The sequence below is a fragment of the Megalobrama amblycephala genome, unplaced genomic scaffold (genome assembly GCF_018812025.1).
Source record: "Megalobrama amblycephala isolate DHTTF-2021 unplaced genomic scaffold, ASM1881202v1 scaffold405, whole genome shotgun sequence".
NCBI lineage: Eukaryota > Metazoa > Chordata > Actinopteri > Cypriniformes > Xenocyprididae > Megalobrama > Megalobrama amblycephala.
In genome coordinates this window covers 214,492-237,994 of record NW_025953360.1, presented here as the reverse complement: position 1 = coordinate 237,994, position 23,503 = coordinate 214,492, and the positions used below count along the sequence as shown (strand labels likewise).

General features: G+C 37.3%; 2 protein-coding genes across 2 annotated transcripts; one reads left to right on the top strand and one right to left on the bottom strand.

The window, feature by feature from the left end:
• Positions 1-51: 51 nt before the first annotated feature.
• Positions 52-7,353, bottom strand: LOC125261373. The gene is made up of 7 exons (XM_048179951.1): positions 5,904-7,353; positions 4,527-5,810; positions 4,324-4,336; positions 4,048-4,204; positions 2,633-2,656; positions 2,445-2,525; positions 52-192 (listed from the first exon to the last, which is right to left on the bottom strand). Exons 1-7 carry the CDS (start codon positions 7,351-7,353, stop codon positions 52-54), a joined length of 3,150 nt encoding a protein of 1,049 aa, XP_048035908.1.
• A 5,483-nt stretch (positions 7,354-12,836) lies between these two features.
• LOC125261364 lies at positions 12,837-19,732 on the top strand. Its single transcript, XM_048179940.1, has 2 exons — positions 12,837-12,884; positions 18,097-19,732. Exon 2 carries the CDS (start codon positions 18,102-18,104, stop codon positions 19,332-19,334), a length of 1,233 nt encoding a protein of 410 aa, XP_048035897.1. The 5' UTR covers positions 12,837-12,884; positions 18,097-18,101; the 3' UTR covers positions 19,335-19,732.
• Positions 19,733-23,503: the final 3,771 nt, after the last annotated feature.

Sequence of the window (23,503 nt, the reverse complement as noted above, 5' to 3'; positions counted from 1 at the left end):
TGCGGATGCTTAGTCCAGAATTGCAGACGTGGATTAAAGAACATGGCCCGGCTACAGCTTAGGAGGCGGCGTGTTTAGCTGATGTTTTCGTGGCAGCGCGACGTAGAGCTGAGCCCTGGAGTCTCTCTCGCTGGAAGACGGCACGAGATAGATCTTCCCGACGACCGAGTTCAGCATCCCAAGGAAGTAGGTCTACAAACGAGGCAAGTGTAAATCGAACTGAGAACTTTGGTGCCCCTGTTTTAGAGACTATTAAATGTTATAAATGTGGTCAATTAGGTCATAAAAAGCCAATGTGCCCGCAGCTGACCAAAACACTTACTAATGTGTGTTATGTGCCTCGAGAGACCTTACCTGAACCTGCTGTTCTCCCCGTTCCAAATCAAGTGATAAGAACTGTTGAGTTGAATGGGAAAAAAGTTACGGCCTTAATAGATACAGGTTGCACGCAAACCCCTGTAGAATCAGAACTGGTACCTGAATTATGTGCTAGTGATGCTCCTGTAATAGTGAGATGTGTTCACGGAGAGGAGCGACAGTATTCTGTCACTGATGTGTATATGGGTATAGCGGGGCAAACCTATTTGATGAAGGTGGGACTTGTACAGAATTTACCACATCCAGTGATCTTAGGACATGATTTTCCGACTCTAATGGATCTGTTAACTTTTCGGGATACTTGTAATGTAGTTCTGACGTGGGCCCAAAGCAAACAGAACGGAAATGATGAGGATGAAAACCCATTGGGGTATTTGTCCTTTTATGATTATGATTGAACTGTCTTTGAATCAGTATAAAGTAAAGAAATCTAGGAAGCAAAGAAAACAGGAAAAAGTGAAAAGAACCTTAGGGCAGGTTGGAGAACTAAAAGAACCTGAAAAACTGTTGAACCCCGATCAAATTCCAATACCTGAAGATTTGAGGCAGCTGCAGAAAGAGGATGCTGAAACATCAAAATTGTATTTTCAGGTGGTAGAGGCAGCGGGAAAAGGGTTGAATGAATTCATGTCTCAAGGAAGATCTTTTTGTGTAATGAATGACTTGCTGTATCGTAAAACTGGGGATAAATTACAAGTGGTCTTACCCGTTAGTGTACGTACATCACATACTGTGATGACGTTGGGGCATTCCATTCCGTGGGCAGGACATTTGGGGAGGCGGAAGACGCATTCTAGAATTTGTAAGCATTTTTACTGGTTGGTCTAAAGACATTGCTGAATTCTGTAAGGCTTGCCCTGAATGTCAATACAGTGAAATTCGTAAACCCCGCAAAGTACCATTAATTCCCTTACCAGTCACTGATGTTCCCTTTCAGCGGATGGGAATGGACATAGTAGGTATGCTGGAACGAAGTAAGACCGGCTATAATGCTAGTCATTTGTAATTATGTGACACGGTTTCCAGAGGTGTTTCCCTTAAAAAATATCAAAGCTAAGGCTATCGCTTCCTGTCTGGTCCAATTCTTCTCAAGGGTAGGTATTTCGAAAGAAATACTGACTGAACGTATTTCATGTCTCAAATTCTGCAGCAGGTGTATCAGCTGTTGGGAATAAAAGGGTTAAAGACATCTCCCTATCATCCTGAGACGGACGGGCTCGTAGAGCGATTTAATCAAACTCTAGTGCAAATGCTTCGCAAATTTGTGAATGAGGTAGGGACCGACTGGGATCAGTGGCTCCCATACCTCATGTTTGCATACAGGGAAGTTCCGCAGGCATCAACCGGGTTTTCGCCTTTCCAGCTGATGTATGGCCACGAAGTGCAGGGACCATTATCTCTGGTGAGAGAATTGTGGGAGGGGAATTCAGGGACATCAACTAAAACAAATGTAATTGAGTATGTGTTAGCTATGAGACAAAAATTGCAACAAATGACCGAATTCGCTTCTGCACATTTGAAAGAAACTCAGAAAAAAAACAGAAGATGTGGTATGATAGAAAGGCAAAGATATGATCTTTCGAGGCGGGTCAAAAAGTCCTTGTGATGCGTCCTACGTCCGAAAATAAACTTCTGGGTAAATGGCAAGGGCCGTTTGAAGTAAGTAAAAAAAATAGGAACAACTACATATGAGCTCGCGACCCCAGGACAGGCACGACCACATCGGGTGTTGCATATTAATCTGTTAAAGAAATGGTACTGTCACGGCCAGCTCGTTCTTGACCGTAACATAAAGAGGATCACACACAAATGAGTTCCTTGAATTGCCATGTTGTTTATTACAAAATTATCTGTTCCAAACAAAATAGCACAATGTCTAGGGGAATAAATAAACCAAAAGAAAATAAGAATCCAGTGGGTAGGAAATGTTGGGAAGAACAAAAATGGAAGCAGGTTGGAGCAAACGACTTCTCTGGAGAAACCTGTTCTACCAGAGGAAGTACTGTTGAGTAGATCAGCCGGCTATTTATACTGTCCGCCCATGAATTATCCAATTGGACATTTACGTCACATCCAAACGCCACACTGCCACCACCAGGTGACGAAGGAAAAGACAGGGTCGTAACACCTCCCTCCTCAAAAAGATTCTGCAAAGAATCAAAGAGAAAGCGGAAAAACCACAAAAGCAAAATGTGGAAAAATACAAAAAATAAAAAATATGGTCCATCCATTCATAAAGCGCTTCTCACTCCACCTCATCTTCCAGCACCTCTGGGCCCTAGAGACGCAAAAAGAAGAAAGAAGAGGAAAAAACGCAGAGACATCATGGAATTATGTTCTAGAAAGAGCATCGGCGATTATGTTATCCTTCCCCGGCACGTGCTGAATTTCCAGGTGGAAAGGCTGTAAAATTAAACTCCACCGCATAAGTCTTTGGTTTCGATTCCTCATGCGATTTAAAAAAACCAGAGGGTTATGATCTGTATAAACAATAATTGGGGCAGCAATTGAACCCAAATATATTTCGAAATGTTGTATAGCCAACACAAGGGCAAGGGCTTCCTTTTCAATAGTTGAGTAGACCTGTTGATGATGAGTGAATTTCTTAGAATAATAACTAACAGGATGTTCAACTCCGTTTGAATCCTCTTGCAAGAGAACAGCGCCTGCACCACAAGCGCTGGCATCAATTGCAAGTCGGAAAGACTTCTCGAAGTTTGGAGCTTTCAAAATAGGGGCATTGGCCAATAAAGCCTTACAATTTTCAAAAGCTTGTTGGCAAGTCTCAGACCACTGAAAGACGACTTTCGGACTCAATAGATCAGTCAAAGGTGAAACCACGCTGGCAAAATTCTGGCAGAAACTCCGATAGTAACCTATCATTCCGAGAAATCTACGCAATTCGCGACGATTGGTAGGGATAGGAAAACTACATATGGCTTCGACTTTAGCACCGACTGGAGACACACAACCGTTTCCAACTATTTTACCCAAATAAGTAACAGTCGCTTTTCCAAACTCAGACTTAGCTAGATTGATGGTCAAATTAGCCTCAGTTAGACGTAAAAATAAGTCTTTTATTTGGTTAAGATGTTCAGACCAGGAGGAACTATACAAGACGACATCGTCAAGATATGCCTCGCATCCAGACATTCCATACAGTATACGATTTACCAAACGTTGGAAAGTAGCTGGGGCGTTGCGGACCCCAAAAGGCATAACCGTATACTGCAGGAAAGCATCAGGGGTAACAAATGCAGATAACTCCTTCGCTCGGGCAGTTAGAGGCACCTGCCAATACCCCTTCAGGAGATCAAACTTACTTACATATTGGGCAGAGCCAACATGATCCACACAGTCGTCAACACGAGGTAATGGGAAACAGTCAGGTTTGGTTAGGGAATTAAGTTTCCGATAATCGGTGCAAAACCGATATGAGCCATCTGGTTTGTTCACTAGCACGCAAGGAGAGCTCCACGAACTAAAACTGGGTTCGGCCAATTTGTGAGTGAGTAAATAGTTCACTTCTCGTTGTAACAATTCTCGTTTTACTGGATTAACCCTATAAGCATTTTGCTTAACAGGAGAAGAAGTTCCAACATCAATGTCATGTTCAATGACAGAAGTACAACCAGGAACGTCAAGGAAGAGCGAAGGAAAGGACATTACCAAATCAATGATGTCATTTCTCTCTTTCTCAGCCAAATAAGACAGATGACAAGACAAATTAACAAGAATCTGAGAGTTGTTAAGTCGTCCGTCTACTTTTTCTAGAGAAAGAAGATTCCCGTCCTCATCAATATCCTTGGAAGACTCATCACTCCTACTACAAGAGAGAGAAGGAACCACAGACTGACCTAAATTAGATGGATCACATGTTACAATGCCAACAGAAGCAGAACTTACCGGAGCAACATAGGACTTTAACAAATTAATGTGACAAACCTGCACTTTTCTCCTACGATCAGGAGTATTCAACAGATAGTTATTATCCGAAAGGCGCTTAGCTACACTGTAAGGTCCAGTAAACTTGGCTTGAAATGGATTTGTAGGAAGAGATAATAGAGCCAATACCTGATCACCTACCTGAAAACTCCTAAACTTTGCCTTCCTATCAAAAAGTCGTTGCATTTTTGTTTGAGACTTACCCAATTTCTTTTGAGCCATCGCCCGTGCCTCATAAAGTCTACAACGAAAGCCACCAACATAGTCTGCGATACTTTCTGGAGGCTTAGTAGTACGCCATTCATCAGCTAAGACTGCAGTAGGTCCTCGTACTGGATGACCAAACACCAATTCATTTGGACTAAAACCCAAACTTTCTTGAATTACTTCACGTATAGCCAATAACATCCATGGCAGACCCTCCTCCCAGTCTGCATCGAGTTCCACACAATATGACCTCAAGAGAGACTTTAAAGTTTGATGAAACCTTTCAAGAATCCCCTGACTTTGTGGATGGTAGGCACTGGAAACATTGTGTGTAACTCGAAGTTGACGCAAAGCTTTTGAGAACTGCTTCGACATGAAATTTGAACCTTGATCTGATTGGATAATCTTGGGAATACCAAAGATAGACATGAAGTTAGTGAGGGCTTTCAAAATAGATTTAGTGGTGATAGATCTCAATGGGTAAGCTGCAGGATAGCGGGTAGTCTGGCACATGATGGTAAAAAGATAATGGTGACCAGCCCTAGACCGTGGGAGAGGACCAACACAGTCAATAACTAGATGTTCAAAAGGGTTGGAAACCACAGGAATAGGCTGTAGCGGAGCAACTGGCACCTTTTGATTGGGTTTACCGGTAATCTGACATGTGTGACAAGATCGTATATATTTGGCCACATCTCGTTTTACTTTAGGCCAATAAAACTGCTGCATAATACGACTATAAGTTTTCCGGACTCCAGTATGGCCAGCGAGTCCTTCATGAGCCAATTTCAAAACAGGTTCTCTAAATGGCAGAGGAACTACAATCTGAATTTTTAGTTCCACCATATCCTTATGCATGGTCCCCTTCCTACAAAGAAGGCCGTCTTCAAAGAAATACAATGAAGGAAGATCAGACCACTTATTTGACCTTGCTGCAAAGAATAAAAACTTAAGCGTATCATCGGTCTGTTGTGCTCTAATTAGCTCCTCTCGAGAGATCTGTAAAAGAGAAGTCAAAGAACAATCAACATTAGAAAGTTCAGTACCAATGCTTTCAGAAGTGGATAGGACCTCAGATGTATCAGATTCATTTTGCAGTTCTGTAAACTCTGCCTGATCAGAAGAGGGCAAAAAGCAAACTTTCAAGTCACTCTGTTCAGGACATTTAGAGACATCAGATTCACCTGTATTAACAGTAGAAAAGAAGGTGTCATTCAATAAAACCTCATCATCCTGGTTTTCAGATGGACGGTTAGCCATTGATCGAGTGACTGCACAAGCTGGGAACAAATCAGAAAATTCTTTATAGATTTCAACATCAGTTTTTCTGGGTACAGATATTACTATGGGTGAAGCTGCCACATTACCCTCACCCCAAACATTCCCCCCAGCTAGATCATTTCCCAGAATAAATGTAATCCCAGGAACTGGAAGTGCAGCACGGACACCAACTACAACATCACCAGATACTATGGCAGAGGAAAGATGGATTCGATGCAAAGGTACTTTAACAAACCCCATCTCAAAACCCCGTACCAACACATGAGTTCCAGTAGATGTTTCAGAAGTCAAAGGCAAAATTCCTTCCAGAAGAAATGACTGTGCAGCTCCTGTATCTCTAAGAATGCACACAGACACAGTTTCCTTTGAACCAGATAAAGAAACAGTTCCTTCAGTGATGAAAGGTGTATAATCAACAGAGCCAGTAACACTCTGCTCAGCAGGTTTACCACAATGAGACAAAGGGCTCTCTCTTTCCTCAAAAGTATCATTTATGAATGGGGATGTAGCAACCAAAGCAACAGGTTTTGAGAGTCTTTCTTTTCTCTTAAGAACAAGACAATCAGAGATCTTATGGCCAGGTTTTTTACAATAAAAGCAAATCATGTCTTTTGAAAATACAGGCTTTGACTTCTCAACTACTGTCGCTTTAATATTTGGCCCCATTGAAACAGACTTTGTCTTGGCTTGAGTACAAAACTTAGACTTACCCGTGTCGTTCTTAAAACTGACTGAACCAAACGACCCACGATGGGTTAACACAAACTCATCAGCCATAATAGCAGCTTCTGAAAGTTTACTCACCTTATGCTCGGTAAGATATGTAGCTACAGCATGAGGAACACAGTGTTTAAACTCCTCTAAGAGCACCAATTGTCTTAACTGCTCTTTAGTGGTGATTTTCATTGAAGTACACCATCGATCAAATAATGTCTCTTTCTCTCTTGCAAATTCAACAAAAGTGCATTCATCATTTTTGTTAAAATTCCTAAATTTTTGTCGATATGCCTCAGGCACAAGTTCATATGCATGTAACACGGCAGTTTTCACTATATCATACTCACCACTCTGTTCCAGACTGAGAGCTGAATAAACTTCCCGAGCTTTACCTGTGAAAACACACTGTAACATTAAAGTCCAAAACTTCCTTGGCCATTTCAAAGACAAAGCAACTCGTTCAAAGTGATGAAAATATTTCTCTATTTCCTTTTCAGAAAACGGAGGAACTAATCTCACATTCTTGTGAACGTCAAACACAGGATCATAATCAGCCGACGAATGCGATTCAACAAAAGGCATATCAATTTGCGGGGCTTCCGCTTTTTTTTGCTGCTCCAACTCCAACTCCAACTTCTTTATCTGAAACGCTCTATCTTCCCGTTCTCTCTCCAACTCAAGTTCGAGTTTACGTACGGATAACTGTTGCTCTAATTTCCTTGCTGCAAATTCTCTTTCTACCTCCCTCTCTCTCATAGCGCGATCCTCACGCTCAGCACGGACTTTCGCCGCATCTAAATACAGCTGCTTCTCTTGCAGTGACATATTTCGAAATTTCAATTCACTTTCAACCTCAACGTCACAAGGAGAAAACACAGAAGAATCACTGGGAGCAATAGACTCAGTTCTTACCTCAAAAACTCCTCTATCAACGAGTGATCGTTTTAATGTCGTCACAAGCGTTTCCTTCAGTTTCTTATCTTGAGTAGTAAGATCGATACTAAAGCGTTCGGCAATTTGTAATAATTGCTCCTTTGTACACCTCTCAAGTAAAGATTCTGAGGGACACGCAAAGAAATCTTCGAGCACCGAAGACATCTTCGTTCTCACACACCTATGCGACAATACAAACAAACAGTTCACGCACGTGGAACACTCGTGATAACTACAACTCCCATAAGCCACTGCTTCATTTACGTCATTCCGTTACGTAACACACTCATTCACAAAAACTTCAAAGACTTACCACAAGTCAAAAACACGTTGCAGGTTCGCGGGAAAGAAGAGAGCGCACTAAAAAACAAATTATTATTTCACAGATTTTGCTGCATAGGTTCACCTCCATGAACTGAGAAACTCCAGCTCCTACCTGAAAATAATCACTAACTAATCACTATCTAGTCTTCGAGGATGTACCGGGCTCGGGGCGGCATTAAACGCTAAACTCAGTGACGATCAGTCAAACTGAAAGTCCGAAAGCGTACCCCCAACAGAGATTTATATCTCCACCCAGGATAATCCTCAAAAATAAAAAAGACAAAATAATAAACAAAACAACAACCAGTGTTCCGTCGGAAGGATTGTATACACAACCCAACTGGATACACTCTTCCTAACCAGAGTTCTCATTCAAAAAGGTGACCATTCACAAAAATAGTTAAATACTCACCAACATTTCCCACTCCAAAGGATCACGGACGAGCCACCCAATTTATGTCACGGCCAGCTCGTTCTTGACCGTAACATAAAGAGGATCACACACAAATGAGTTCCTTGAATTGCCATGTTGTTTATTACAAAATTATCTGTTCCAAACAAAATAGCACAATGTCTAGGGGAATAAATAAACCAAAAGAAAATAAGAATCCAGTGGGTAGGAAATGTTGGGAAGAACAAAAATGGAAGCAGGTTGGAGCAAACGACTTCTCTGGAGAAACCTGTTCTACCAGAGGAAGTACTGTTGAGTAGATCAGCCGGCTATTTATACTGTCCGCCCATGAATTATCCAATTGGACATTTACGTCACATCCAAACGCCACACTGCCACCACCAGGTGACGAAGGAAAAGACAGGGTCGTAACAGTACCCACAGAGCAAGAGCGCAGTCGTTAATTTAATCAGACTGGTTAAGGATGAGGAGGAGGCAGAAGAACAATACTTGCCTGGTTGTCAGCATTCGCCGCCCGTTGACCTTAACCATCTTCCGGTAGAACAGCGAGCTCAGCTTCAGCCATTGTGTGATTCGGAGTTGTTTAAAAATCAGCCAGGTTACACTGAGCTTATAAAGCACAGAGTTGTGCTTAAAGAAAATGCTCAGCCGAAACGAATGAGTTACCATATCCCTGAACGATTGCAGACAGCTTTTGAAGATGAGGTAAAATTAAAAAATTAAAGAGTGAATGGTGTAATCCGGTGGTATTGGTGCCAAAAAAAGATAATACCCTCAGGTTCTGTATAGATTTTCGCTATTCTCGCTAAATTCCGTCTCTAAATTCGATTTGTAACTCGGCAAAGCCAAATTTATCAGTACCGTTGATTTAAGTAAAGGGTACTGGCAGGTGCCTTTGGACTTGGAGTCGCGAGAGTTGACCGCTTTCCGTACACCATGGGGGTTGATGCATTTTCGGGTATTACCGTTTGGGCTGCACGGAGCACCTCAGACTTTTCAAAGATTAATGTATACTGTATTGAATGGTTTGGGAGAATTTGCGGCGGCTTATTTAGATGATGTCGTGATATTTAGTACTTCGTGGGAGAGTCACCTTCAACATCTTCAAACAGTCTTTAAACGAATTAAAGACGCCGGTCTAACCATTAACCCCACAAAATGTTCTTTGGTTAAAACCGAGACTGAGTATTTGGGGTACGTATTGGGGAATGGAGTAATTAAACCGCAAGTGCAGAAAGTGCATGCTGTTCAATCTTGTCCACTCCCAGCTACAAAGAAACAAATTCGCTCATTCCTTGGTTTAGTTGGCTGGTATCGGAAGTTTATTCCCCACTTCTCGACCATCGCAGTGCCGTTAATGGATTTAATTAAAAAGTATGAGCCCAATACCGTGCAATGGACAGTTCCCGTAGAAAAAGCTTTCTTTGAGTTAAAAGGGATGCGGAGTAATGAACCCATTTTGCATAGTCCTGATTTTGAAAATTCATTTGTACTGCAAACAGATGCGTCGGAGATGGGGTTAGGAGCGGTCCTGATGCAGGAGGAAAATGGTGAAAGGCGTCCTGTGGTGTATCTGAGTCGGAAATTAATTCCCAGAGAAACTAGGTATTCGGTAGTAGAGAAAGAATGTTTTGCTTTGAAATAGGCTCTTGACTCGTTGAAATATTATTTGCTTATTATTTCGTTATTGAAACTGATCATAAAGCATTGAAATGGTTACACAGAATGAAGGAAACCAATTCCCGTTTGACAAGATGGTTTTTGTCGATACAACCCTTTCGCTTTACAGTGAAGCATCATCTGGGTATCGAAAATATTGCAGCTGATTTTCTTTCTCGCTCACCGTGCGAGAATGCTTAGGTGGGGGGAATGTGATGGCTAAAGCCACACTTAACAATTGGATTATTTCCATGGTTCTAGTTTTTTATTTTTATTTTTTGCAAGTAATTGGTTTGGTTTGTTTCTTTAATATTTACCCAAACCATTTTTTTTTGTTTAAAGGTACATGCTCTTTATGCGCGCTTAACAACATCAAAGAGTGATAATTTTTTGCTAGAGTGCACGCTAGTGATTGAATAAAACCAAGACAAAAATATGGGTTTAAGGTTGATTCTTTATTAAGTTGTTTTTGAAATGTCTTACCCGGAGTTTCGCCTGGATCTGTGGCTGCAGCATGGAACAAAGGCTTATTAAAAAAGCGCAGCATTTCCACATGTCCTTTATCCTTTGCTGGGAATTAATCCCCAAATGGGTTTGGGATTGTTTGTTTATTTGAATGTATTTTTGTAAAGTTTATTTGTATTTTCATTGCTTTATGGTAAATGTAAATTGAATTGTTTTTGTTTTGATTGATTTACGGACTTAAGACCTCCCTGTAATTAAAAGTGGTTTAGTCCACCCTGATAAAAGGGTGGAATTTTCTATGGTTGAGTCAGTTCTGGTGAGAGATCCAATGAGAAACATCTGAGACCCAGAATTCTGATGTGTAAATTAGTCCCCCCCCCCCCCCCCCCCCCATATATTTCTATATTTCAGAAATATTTCACTCATAAGAATTTCTAAGGGTACCAATAATTGTGTCCAATGTGTATTTGAGAAAAATATTTATTTCATAATGAACCCCCCCATTTTAAATTCTTATACTTCAGGGAAAATGTTAGACTTTTGTGAATTTTTAAATGAAAGATCTAAAGGATTAACGATGCACATTTATTTACACAGAACTATATTCTTTGGTTTTTCCTCATTGTGATGAATGATTAAGGGAATTTGGCCTTTGTGTTTCTCATGTTTATACTCATGTGGAACAGGAAGTCATGGCTGAAATATTTAATGCTCCTAGTCACCCTGGTGTGCTAAAAAAATGTAAATATGGATGGGAATGTATATTTCAGAGATATTTCACTCATAAGAATTTCTAAGGATACCATTAATTGTGTCCAATGTGTATTTGAGAAAAATATTTATTTCATAATGAACCCCCCCCATTTTAAATTATTATACTTCAGGGAAAATGTTAGACTTTTGTGAATTTTTAAATGAAAGATCTAAAGGATTAACGATGCACATTTATTTACACAGAACTATATTCTTTGGTTTTTCCTCATTGTGATGAATGATTAAGGGAATTTGGCCTTTGTGTTTCCTCATGTTTATACTTCTGTGGAACAGGAAGTCATGGCTGAAATATTTAATGCTCCTAGTCACCCTGGTGTGCTAAAAAAATGTAAATATGGATGGGAATGTATATTTCAGAGATATTTCACTCATAAGAATTTCTAAGGATACCATTAATTGTGTCCAATGTGTATTTGAGAAAAATATTTATTTCATAATGAACCCCCCATTTTAAATTCTTATACTTCAGGGAAAATGTTAGACTTTTGTGAATTTTTAAATGAAAGATCTAAAGGATTAACGATGCACATTTATTTACACCGAACTATATTCTTTGGTTTTTCCTCATTGTGATGAATGATTAAGGGAATTTGGCCTTTGTGTTTCCTCATGTTTATACTCATGTGGAACAGGAAGTCATGGCTGAAATATTTAATGCTCCTAGTCACCCTGGTGTGCTAAAAAAATGTAAATATGGATGGGAATGTATATTTCAGAGATATTTCACTCATAAGAATTTCTAAGGATACCATTAATTGTGTCCAATGTGTATTTGAGAAAAATATTTATTTCATAATGAACCCCCCATTTTAAATTCTTATACTTCAGGGAAAATGTTAGACTTTTGTGAATTTTTAAATGAAAGATCTAAAGGATTAACGATGCACATTTATTTACACAGAACTATATTCTTTGGTTTTTCCTCATTGTGATGAATGATTAACGGAATTTGGCCTTTGTGTTTCCTCATGTTTATACTCATGTGGAACAGGAAGTCATGGCTGAAATATTTAATGCTCCTAGTCACCCTGGTGTGCTAAAAATGTAAAAAATGGATGGGAATGTATATTTCAGAAATATTTCACTCATAAGAATTTCTAAGGATACCATTAATTGTGTCCAATGTGTATTTGAGAAAAATATTTATTTCATAATGAATTCATTTTAAATTCTTATACTTCAGGGAAAATGTTAGACTTTTGTGAATTTTTAAATGAAAGATCTAAAGGATTAACGATGCACATTTATTTTCACAGGCAGTTTTGTTCATATTTACCAAGAGTACCAACAACTTTGTCCACGTCTTTATATGTCTGTAGATTGTAAACTGAATAATTTTTCTAAAGACTTAAAGTGCTTAGATTGATTATGACTATGGTGACAACTGAATCATGAAACAATGAGCAAACTGATCTGGTGTGTGAATTCCTATCGAAGGCTAAGGCGACACGTGAACATGATCTGCACAAACGAGTGGCATTATTAATTAAAAAACTAAAACTTTTGTAAAGAGCATATTATTGTTACCCCAGTACATCAAAGCTGCAGTGGGTGTGTGAGATTCAAGCATGTTTGAAGGTGTGGCTGAGGAATCGGCTTATATATAAGGCTGTTCTTTCAGCAAGAAGAAAAAACTGCTGTGAACTTCAAAGGTAAAACATTATTCTAATGTAAAAAAAAAAAAAAAAAAAAAAAATTGTTTTTATGCAACACCCTTGTGTTAATCAAATGTGTGAATTTTATTGACAGTTGTCCCTAGGGCATCCAAAGTGAGATAACAGACATTTAGGTAAGTGGTTGTTCTTGTTATAGCTGTACATTGCTTTCAATATTCACTGTAAAACAAAAACATTAATTCAACTTTATGAGTTTTCTGTTTGCACTGACTCAGGTAAGTTGTATTTGCATGGAATATTAAGTATGGTCAACTTGACAATTTAATGTTGTTTGAACTTATAAAATGTAGTTGTATTAACTTTATGAAAGTAAGGTGAACTTTCCCTGTAAAATGTTTGTTTTTTGTTTTTTGTTCACTCAACTTTTTGAGGTATTTCCTCTGACTTAAAGGGTTAGTTCACCCAAACATGAAAATTCTGTCATTTATTACTCACCCTCATGTCGTTCCACACCTGTAAGACCTTCATTAATCTTCAGAACACAAATTAAGATATTTTTGATGAAATCCGATGGCTCAGTGAGGCCTCCATAGCCAGCAATGACATTTCCTCTCTCAAGATCCATTAATGTACTAAAAACACATCTAAATCAGTTCATGTGAGTACAGTGGTTCATTATTAATATTATAAAGCCACGAGAATATTTTAGGTGTGCCAAAAAAACAAAATAACGACTTATTTAGTGATGGTCAATTTCAAAACACTGCTTCAGGAAGCTTCAGAGCGTTATGAATTAGTGTGTCGAATCATAAATTGGATCGTGTGTCAAACCGCTCAGAACCGCTGATTTGACAGACAGATTCACAACGCTCCGAAGCTTCCTGAAGCAGTGTTTTGAAATAGTCCATTACTATACAAGTCATTATTTCTTTTTGTGTGCACCAAAAATATTGTCGTGGCTTTATAATATTAATATTGATCCACTGTACTCACATGAACTGATTAAAATATGTTTTTAGTACTTTTATGGATCTTGAGAGAGGAAATGTCATTGCTCCCTATGGAGGCCTCATGGAGCCAACGGATTTCAACTAAAATATCTGAATTTGTGTTCTGAAGATCACAAAGGTCTTACGGGTGTGGAACGGCATGAGGGTGAGTAATAAATTACATAATTTTCATTTTTCGGTGAACTAACCCTTTAATACTTTTTAATTACTTAGAATATTAAGTATTTTCAACTTGAAAAATTTAGTTATTAAAACATAGAGTTCAATAGTAACTTACAGTTCATGTAACCTAATGTGACTTATTTTATTAATTTAACCAAATATATATATATTTTTTTTTAAATTTAAATTATTATATTTTTTTTTTTCAAAGGTTTCAGCCATGTTTTGGTTGAAAACTTTATTCCCAATTTTTTTTTTTTTTTTTTTTTTTTTTTACAGCAAATAATAACTGATCTGATTTCAGCCACTGAAACATGAACTGCAAATAAAATCAATTATATTTCTCAGATATGAGCAGATGATGATTAAACAACTCCAAAAACAGCTTTAGCAGCTTCACTTATAACAGACCAGTTTGACTTTATTTCTTTCATAAGTTATTTCTAAAAAATTGCAGAGGTTTAGCTCTAATTCATGTTGATTTTTTTTTTTATTACTTTTTTTTTTTGTTTGAAGTCACAATTATAGTGAGAAGTATTTTCGGTAACACTTTATAATGTGCACGCTATGAAGCATTAGTTAAGCATTAGTAAATAGTTAATTCATCATTTATAAAGCATTAATAGACATTAGTAAGCTGTTTATAAATACAGATATAAATGCTTTATTCTTGATTTATAAGCATATCTATAATGTGTTTAATAATTATATTTTCATACTTTATTAATGATCAATTTATCATTTCTAAATTAAGAATTACATTATTTACAAACCAGATATTTCGTAGTTCACTGATAAAAATTATATGCTTGATTTACTTAAAAAATATAATGAATTATTTTGCATAATTTTATTACGTAGATCTAACAAGACTAGTCTTTGTACAAACTACTTAATTTTTCTGTTTGTTGAAATAAAATTTGCACATAAAGTTAACTTAATTTTAGCATTCAAGACACATTGGACACATTCAAGAACCATTTTCACAACTTTTACAAAATCTTCACTCTGCAAAGTCTCTTTTTGTTAGGCGTTAGCCAGAAGATGGGTATATTCCCTTTATGGCATGCCCAAAACAGTTGTTTTTATTATTAAAACAACTTTATTTGTTGTTAGCAGGTCCTCAACCCAAGCACATGTTCTACACTTCACCACGATGGTAACCCCAAAACTATTAACATAACAGAAACTTTTAAATACCAACATAATAGAACAGTAAACATTAAAAAGTCTCTCCATTTTCTCATGTTGCTAAAAACTGCTTAAAATAACAGTTTATTTCAACATTTACACTCCTAGATCAGCCCCTTTGCAAAGCATGATGGGTTGTGAAAGTCTTGTTTGATTGAGTCCTGGTTGAGTTTACTTGATTGAAACATGTTATTTTAATATGAAAACATCAAGTTAAGTCAAAAAGTAATTGTTTTAAGTCAAATTAACATGAAGCAATTAAATTTGAACCAGAAACCTAATACAATGGTGTTGAATCAAAATAAGTTGTTTACATAAAGTGAACAGCATCAAAAAATCATTTTTTTGAGTGTTGTCAGTGCTTCATAAGATCATTTAGGAAGTGTAAGTAAATGAGTAATAAACTATTTAAACATTCATTTATACATTACAACTGAGGTTTTTAAAACAAAGACACACAAAATAATGTGTATTTATTAAACTAGAAAAACTGTTTAAATAAGTTGTGTATCTGAAAGTTGTTGTCACAGGTGTTTCTTGTTAATCATTAGTCTGTATAAATAGGGTTGTGGCTACAAGAGATACATCATGATAAAGTAATGAACAATTCAATTTGCTACTTATAAGATTTTGTTTTAAATACAGTAATTATATGACATAATATTGATGTGTGCATGCCCATTGGACATAGCTGTATACCTTCTAGTCTTTATATTCACAAAATTACTGTTTTTACTGTATTTTTAATTAAATAAATGTAGCCTTGGTGAGCAGACAAAACTTTTTTTTATAAACATTAAAAATCTTACAGATCCCAAACTTTTAAACGGTAGTGTGTATATATATATATATATATATATATATATATATATATATATATATATATATATATATATATATATATATATATATGTAAATCTATGGAAAAGCCTTCTAACTGGATTGTTCATGGCACAGTATGTTTGTCAGTGCTGTTTCATCTGGCATTAAACTAAATCAACAAGAAATGTTTGTTTTGTAAGGGTGGGACTCCTACAGCGGTTCAGACTGTAAGGTTTGCCGAGCGACTAAAGAAAGTTTATCAGTAAGATGTTAGAAAACTGTACATTTCTTGTCTATTACCACCCACTGCAACTTATACCAACGACGGAAATAAGCACAGTTATAATTGCAAAATATGTGGGAGAGCTTTGCTATAGTGTGACAATATTGTATTGAAATAGGGAGCACATTAATGTTAATACTAAATCAAAACTAGTTAGCACATCATTTGTAATAGAAAGGGTTTAATGACAATATCTGATTATGGTTACACTTAAAATAATCACAAAATAGATGTGTGAGATGATAAAACCATATACCATTAATCGTACACAGCGTGTATGTAAAAGTTACCTGAGAGAGAAAGAGAAAGAGAGAGAGAGAGGGCCAGAGAGTGCCCCAGAAAAGCCAAGAATCAAAGAAAGAGCAGAGCATAAAAGAGCTAGAGCAACAGTTACAATCTTATTTTATCCCTTCCTTGACCATGTGAGACATTCAAACTGACCAATGAGAAGATTAAAACTTCTACCAAATGGTCCACCATGACCATCTGTAGACCCCCAATGTACACACATCTTGGCCTACAGGTCTTGATCAATATCAACAACTTTATGCCTTCCAAATGGCCCTTGTAGCAAGAGAGAGGGGGGTGAAACAGTAAAGCAAATGTCTTTGTTCATTTTAAAATATCTTTAGATATTTTCAATTCTTACAGTTTAGTATATTCAAGCAATTCTCTTTGGATCTGGTCACATGTTTGAGACCCATCAGTGTCAGCTCAAGTAAGCTCACGCTTGCCGTTTGAGCCGAGTGGAGCGGATAAACAGTCCATGTGTCTCAAACGAGTAGCTTGGCCCGTAAACTTCATAGCAAACATTTATCAAACGTGTGTTATTGTTTTATTGAGTAAAATTATATCATGATAAGTATTGTTATTGTTTTATCGCCCAGCCCTATCAGAACTTCAGCCAACATTATGAGAATGTTCCCTGTCAACTGGGCTAGTACGGTAACATGTTACTGGTAATGCATCACTTCCCAACACTGACGATTAAGTCAAACACACTGTAAAAAAATTACCGTGATTTTAACAGTAAAAGACTGTAAAAATGCTGCGGTGAAAAACTGTTAATTGGTTTACAGAAAGTTTCCGTACTATATACGGTGAATAACTGTAATAGATCTAACGGTACATTTAATGTAATTTTACGGTAAAATACCGTTAAATTCACAGTTTTTGAAAGTGAAAAATAACAATTCATTGTAAAATTTACAGTGAAAAACCGTAAATTGACATTCCCACAATTCCCTGCGTGACACTTCACATTTGATATATTTTTGTTGAAATAACTCTGTTTCTTCTTAGTTTTTCTCATTTTTTTCTAATCAGTTATGTACATTAGGATTTTATGTTACATCTAATGTTGTTAAATTAATGTTTATTGCATTTTTAAAATTTCATGCATGTTACCATGATGGTGTTTAGTGTGTGTGTGAATGACACTGTGAAAAGCTGCTTGGGATGAACTTTGATTCATCATGTGACTCTGTTTGGTGATTGTCAGTGTATTATAAAAGGTACAAAACAGATATTAGTACTTCATTAGCTTGGTAAATTAACATTATATCAGTTAATGAAATATGTTATTTCACCGTAAATCCAACAGATTTTTTTTTTTTTTACGTTGCTACTGTATTTTTTACGGTAAAGTTCTGGCAACCACAGCTGCCGTTTTTTTACCGTAAATTTTACTGGGATTTTTTTTTTACAATTTACTGAAATCCAATGTTAAATATACATATTTAAAATGTAAAATTCACATGTAACTCCGTAAGTATGTTTACGGTTTGATGTCATTTTTACAGTATTGTTCTGGTAACCACAGCTGCCGGTATTTTTCCGTAGAAACAACGGGATTTTTTTTTACAGTGCATTACAGCACAAAGCCTCTTACTCTTCACTTTATTTTTCTCTTTACAGAAAGAATGGCACATCCACACACTCCTCTCGTTTTGCTCATCCTGGTCTGTTCATTGTGGCTGAGTGACGGGAAAACATACTTTACTCATCTTGGAACAAAGTGTATAGAAGACTGCAAGCTTGATGATGGTGTGTACAAGTGCAAGACTATTGATAAAGATGGAAAATACCAGACAATGGACTGTTCACCTCAGGAAAACATGGACTCCCAGGGTAGACAGTACACAGCTTCATGGGGCTACTGTGGGCTGGTGATGGACGAAATTTACCATTATGGATCTTATTATGGAGTGTTGTGTTATGACAAATGTGACAAAAGAACTGATGGTTACTACTGGTGCCATACTGCGCAGGGATGGGATTACTGCTCTCCATCTGAAAACACAGATTACAAGAACAGACCGTGTAAAGACGAAAGTCCATGTGGGAAGCAGGGTTACAGGTACAACTGGTGCTGGGTGAAGGGGGGAAGCTGGGGCTACTGTGGGCAGGTGATCACCAAAGAGAATCATTATGGATCCAATGGAGTGTTGTGTGATGACAAATGTGACAAAGGAAATGATGGTTACTACTGGTGCTATACTGCGAAGGGATGGGATTACTGCTCTCCATCTGAAAACACAGATTACATGAACAGACCGTGTAATGAAGACAGTCCATGTGGGAATCACGGTTACGGCTACAACTGGTGCCGGACTTCAGATCAGTCAACATATGATTACCACAGACACATTGAAGAAGAAAAAGATAATTGCACTTACTCTAACTTGTGGGACACAGCCACACAATACACAGAAGGAACAGACACACAGAAGGAAGGACAAGTGATATGTACCTGTTATGACAAAGGTAACAAGAAAAAAACCACCTTTACTGCTGTGCCAGCTCCTGATTACATCACTAATGGCAGTCAATGGAGAAATGAGGTGGAAATCTTAATCAGGCGCTGGGACAATAGGTACCTGGTGGATCAGCAACGCTCAAACCTGCTCAAATATGCTAATCTTCGAATCGACATGCAGGGCTTCGTCCAACAGCGCTACTACAACCTGCAGATCCAGGTGAACGTAAGCCCTGGTGAAAGCACCTCCGTGTCTCAGATCTTTGTGACTGATGGAATTCCAGACCGTTACGTCCGCAGAGCTTTCCTGGAGAGCTTCAGGCGTCGAGCTCGGGTTTTTGTAGAGGTTGAGGCTAATCAGAATCAGAGCCTTGTGTTGGAAATGGTCGATCCATAATAGACAAAGTACAGATGTAACTCTCTTATCTATACGACCTTCTCCATGCATATTTCATTTGTAACTAGTGGTGGATGGATATGGGTTTTTTTAAAATGCTGATACAGATAAAATCTAGAGAGTAAAATGGCTGATTACAATTATAAGTGCAGATTTCACAACAGAAAATGTTGGAGCCATTTAAGTTTGAATGTTATTCACTTAATTATTGATTTAAACAATGATTTATGTTTTTTAATGAATTTAAAGATGACTTTTATTTTGTAAGGTGACTGTATAAGGAGAGTGGAATCAGGTGTGAGGGTGGAGAGAGCACACAGCTTTCGACCACACATTGTTTGATTGACCAACATTAACCTTTTATTGCTTTCTTTTGAAAATAAATACTTTAGCATTTACATTGGAATGGAGGTCATTTCTTGGAAATGTTATCAAATTACTAAAAACCTTGAAAACAAATAATTCACAATCTATTGACATTTATTTTGGGTAACACTTTATTATAACTTTATAATAATTCAGTTGTCACTTATAAATTAGTGAACTAATAATTTACAAAACATGACTATACCTTCATAAATGATTAATAAGTGATATGTTGTTAACATTTTATGAATGTTTTATTAATTTAGTTAACTTATAAATTATTAGTTAATGATGAACAAATAATTTACAAAACATGACTATACATTTATAAATGATTAATAAATGGTAACAATTTACAAATGTGTTGTAAGTCTTTAAATTATGAAATAAATCAAACAAATCATTAGTAGATGGTTTATAATTTATTAGTAATTATAAATCATTGAAGAATTTACAGTATCTCACAAAAGTGGGTACACCCCTCACATTTCATCAACCATTTTAGCATATCTTCTCAAGCGGCGATAGTCAGCTTTATTTATAGTGCTTTTTACAATAGAAGTGATATAGCTTTAAAGGGATAGTTCACCCAAAAATGAAAATTTGATGTTTATCTGCTTACCCCCAGGGCATCCAAGATGTAGGTGACTTTGTTTCTTCAGTCGAACACAAATTATGATTTTTTTTTTTTTTTTTTTAATTATATTTTTATTTGGAAAGGCAAATTTCTATCACATACATTATTCAAGTACATAGATGGAGATGGATACAGATATTTTACATGAGTTTGTCCATATTGCCTTTCTGAAATTTTCTTTTACGGACCACTACTTATTCAAGTTGGGAACCATAACAAAGCAGAACAGAACCGGGATGCGCACCACTTCAAGTAATTAAAGCATCACATAAAAAGAGGGCAGGTCTACACAGAGCACAAATACAGTCAAATGAAATCAGATCTAATTGGTTTTACATACTCAGTCCATTTAGTCCAAATCTTATAGAATCTTTCTTTTTCAACTTTGAGGGAAAAGGATATCTTCTCCATAACATAAATCTCATAGACAATTTCAATTTCAGTTTCCAAACCTAGATTACCCAAATACACAGTTTCACATTTAAATGGAATGTTTACATTAAATACATTGTTTATGTGTTTATGGATCTCTTCCCAGTAAGGTCTTATTGTCTGGCAGTCCCAAAAAATATGGAAGTGATTGGCTCCGCAAATGATGATTTTTAACTGCAACCGCTGCCGTCTGTCAGTTTTATAATGCCAGTGGATGGGAACTCGAACAATAAGAGTCCAAAACACTTCCATAGACAAATCCAAATTAAACCCTGCGACTCGTGACGACACATTGATGTCCTAAGACACGAAACGATCGGTTTGTGTGAGAAACCGAACAGTATTTATATAATTTTTTACCTCTAAAACACCACTATGTCCAACTCCGTTCAGCACTCGTTTAATGAGGTCTGATCGCGCTCTGACAACAAAAGTGATGTCTCGTGCATACTTCAAGGATTGTCAGACTGTCGTTGTCAGAGCGATGTGCTTAGCACACAACCACACATATCCACGCTCACTATCAACAAACCAATCAAATCCATTTCAAATATTTTTTTTTTTGTTGAAAATCAGACCCATTTTTATTTTTATTCAGGAATTATGTATGCACAAAACGATAACTTTTGATAACAGTAGCCTATTGTTAAAAAATAATAATAATATTGAGCAAACGAGTAAGGACTGGTCGTCGGTGGGACATGGAGTTGGTGAAGGGAGACAGGCTCGTCCAGGGTGGGCACTAGTGACTCACAATGCGCATGGTGCGGAGACTGGGTTCAGAGCGTGTTTCAAACTGCCAAAGTCACATGATTTCAGTAAACGAGGCTTCGTTACATCATAACTGTTAAAAAACGTTTCGAAATTTCAATGGTTCACCCATTAATCATGAGGATTCACTGAGATCATCCCCCGGCAATGAATCATTGAACAAAATCTCTATGGGCTCTGATCAGTTTTATACATTTGTAGATGTTTTAATGAGACATTAGTATAGTGAAAATGAATAATAGTAGTTAATAGTCTCTTACTGGCTTGTTTAGCTGAGCAGTCCACTGAACACACTGCAACAAAAGTTTTTGTCCTAAAAAGAAGAAAATCATTTTTACTTGTCAAGAAAATGCTTCTTGATCTAAGAATTTTTAGATATTTGGACTGGAAACAAGACAGTAACAACAGCATTTTCTGCAGTGCAAACACGCCCTCACATTTGACAAAAGTAAACAATATTACACAGATATTGATATTTAATCAAGTATTTGATATTTAAATTTTATTAGTTGATTAATTAAATGCAAATGATAAATTTTACTTTATTTATTTTACTTTTACTTTTTTACTTTTTTTTACTGTACTCATTTCTTTATTTTAAAATTTTCTGCTTGCAGTTAAATTATAGAAATAAAATCATTCAATTGTTAGTACTCAAACAAACTCTTTATTAAAAGTCACTGGACTACATAAAAACAAGTTGAAATGACGTGTTCATCCAAACACCATCCTCAGTTGTAAAAACACAGGAAGTGAAGGACCTGCTACAGTCACATGACCAGCACACAAATAGAAGTCACATGACTTAGGTTAACCACATAGTATGCTTGTCAGAGTAGATGGTGTTCCTCTGCGCTCATGGTAGAGCCTCTTCTCCTCCCGCGGTGGAGCACACTGACCCAAACCGTCAGGAAATTTGGAGTTGGACCACTTTGGGCCAAGCTGAGGGTCATTATTTCATTTGAATTTTAAATTAGACTTTCAATGACAGGTTTCCATTATTACCTTACTGAACCTCAGTGTATGTGTGTGTGTGTGTGTGTGTGTGTGTGTGTGTGTGAGGGTGAGTGTGTGCGCGCATGTTGTCCTGTTAGTATAAAGCCGGGTTCACACTGTGTGATTTATAACAGTCCTTTACGATGGTTACTTGTCAGACTGTACGAACATGATCCTCATGTCACACTGTGGGATCTCAGCTGTCTTACATGTCAGATTGTACGACAGTCAAGACGCATTAAAAACGGATGCACGCATGAAAACTTGTCTGGAGATTTACATCATCAATCCACACACGTTCATTGACAGTGAGCTAGATTGAACCTGTGAGTGAGCTTGTCTTGAAAAACAAGACAATTTGACGTTCATCGTAGGAGAAATCACACTGGAGGATTGTGCGTCAAATCTTCTGACTTCTGAATTTCGTCGGAGGTAAAATTTGATCCCAACGGTCATTAACCGGCTGTCTGTGAACATGTCAAACTAGCGATCAAAGACAACAGATTTTAGGCTAGGATTATAGGAATCTTTTAGGATTTGCTAAATTAGTCTCAGACGACCAAATCGTGGCCAGAATCGCACAGTGTGAACCAGCCTTAAGTCTCCGGCAGTGAACGTGTCAAACCCAATAGAAAGTCATAAAACTTTAAAATGCACACAAACATCAGCTGTCTCTGTCTGTCAAACAGCCGCTAGCCATGTAATGACACTCAACTCATTGTAGCCAAGTCTGGGATTGGGATACCTTTACACTTGTGCTGTGATTAAACTACTTTAGGGATGGTTTTGATGCGCAGACCTGGCAACCCTCCACTCCAAAGCCCCACCCCTTTCATGCACTTCGAAGTGGGATTTACAGTCTATGAGTGGGACACAGCTATAGTTTTGGTCTTCATGTTCATGAATGTGTTTTCTGAGAGTGAGAGGCAGTCACGTGGCGCCTCCTGATAATGATCTTGATAATTCA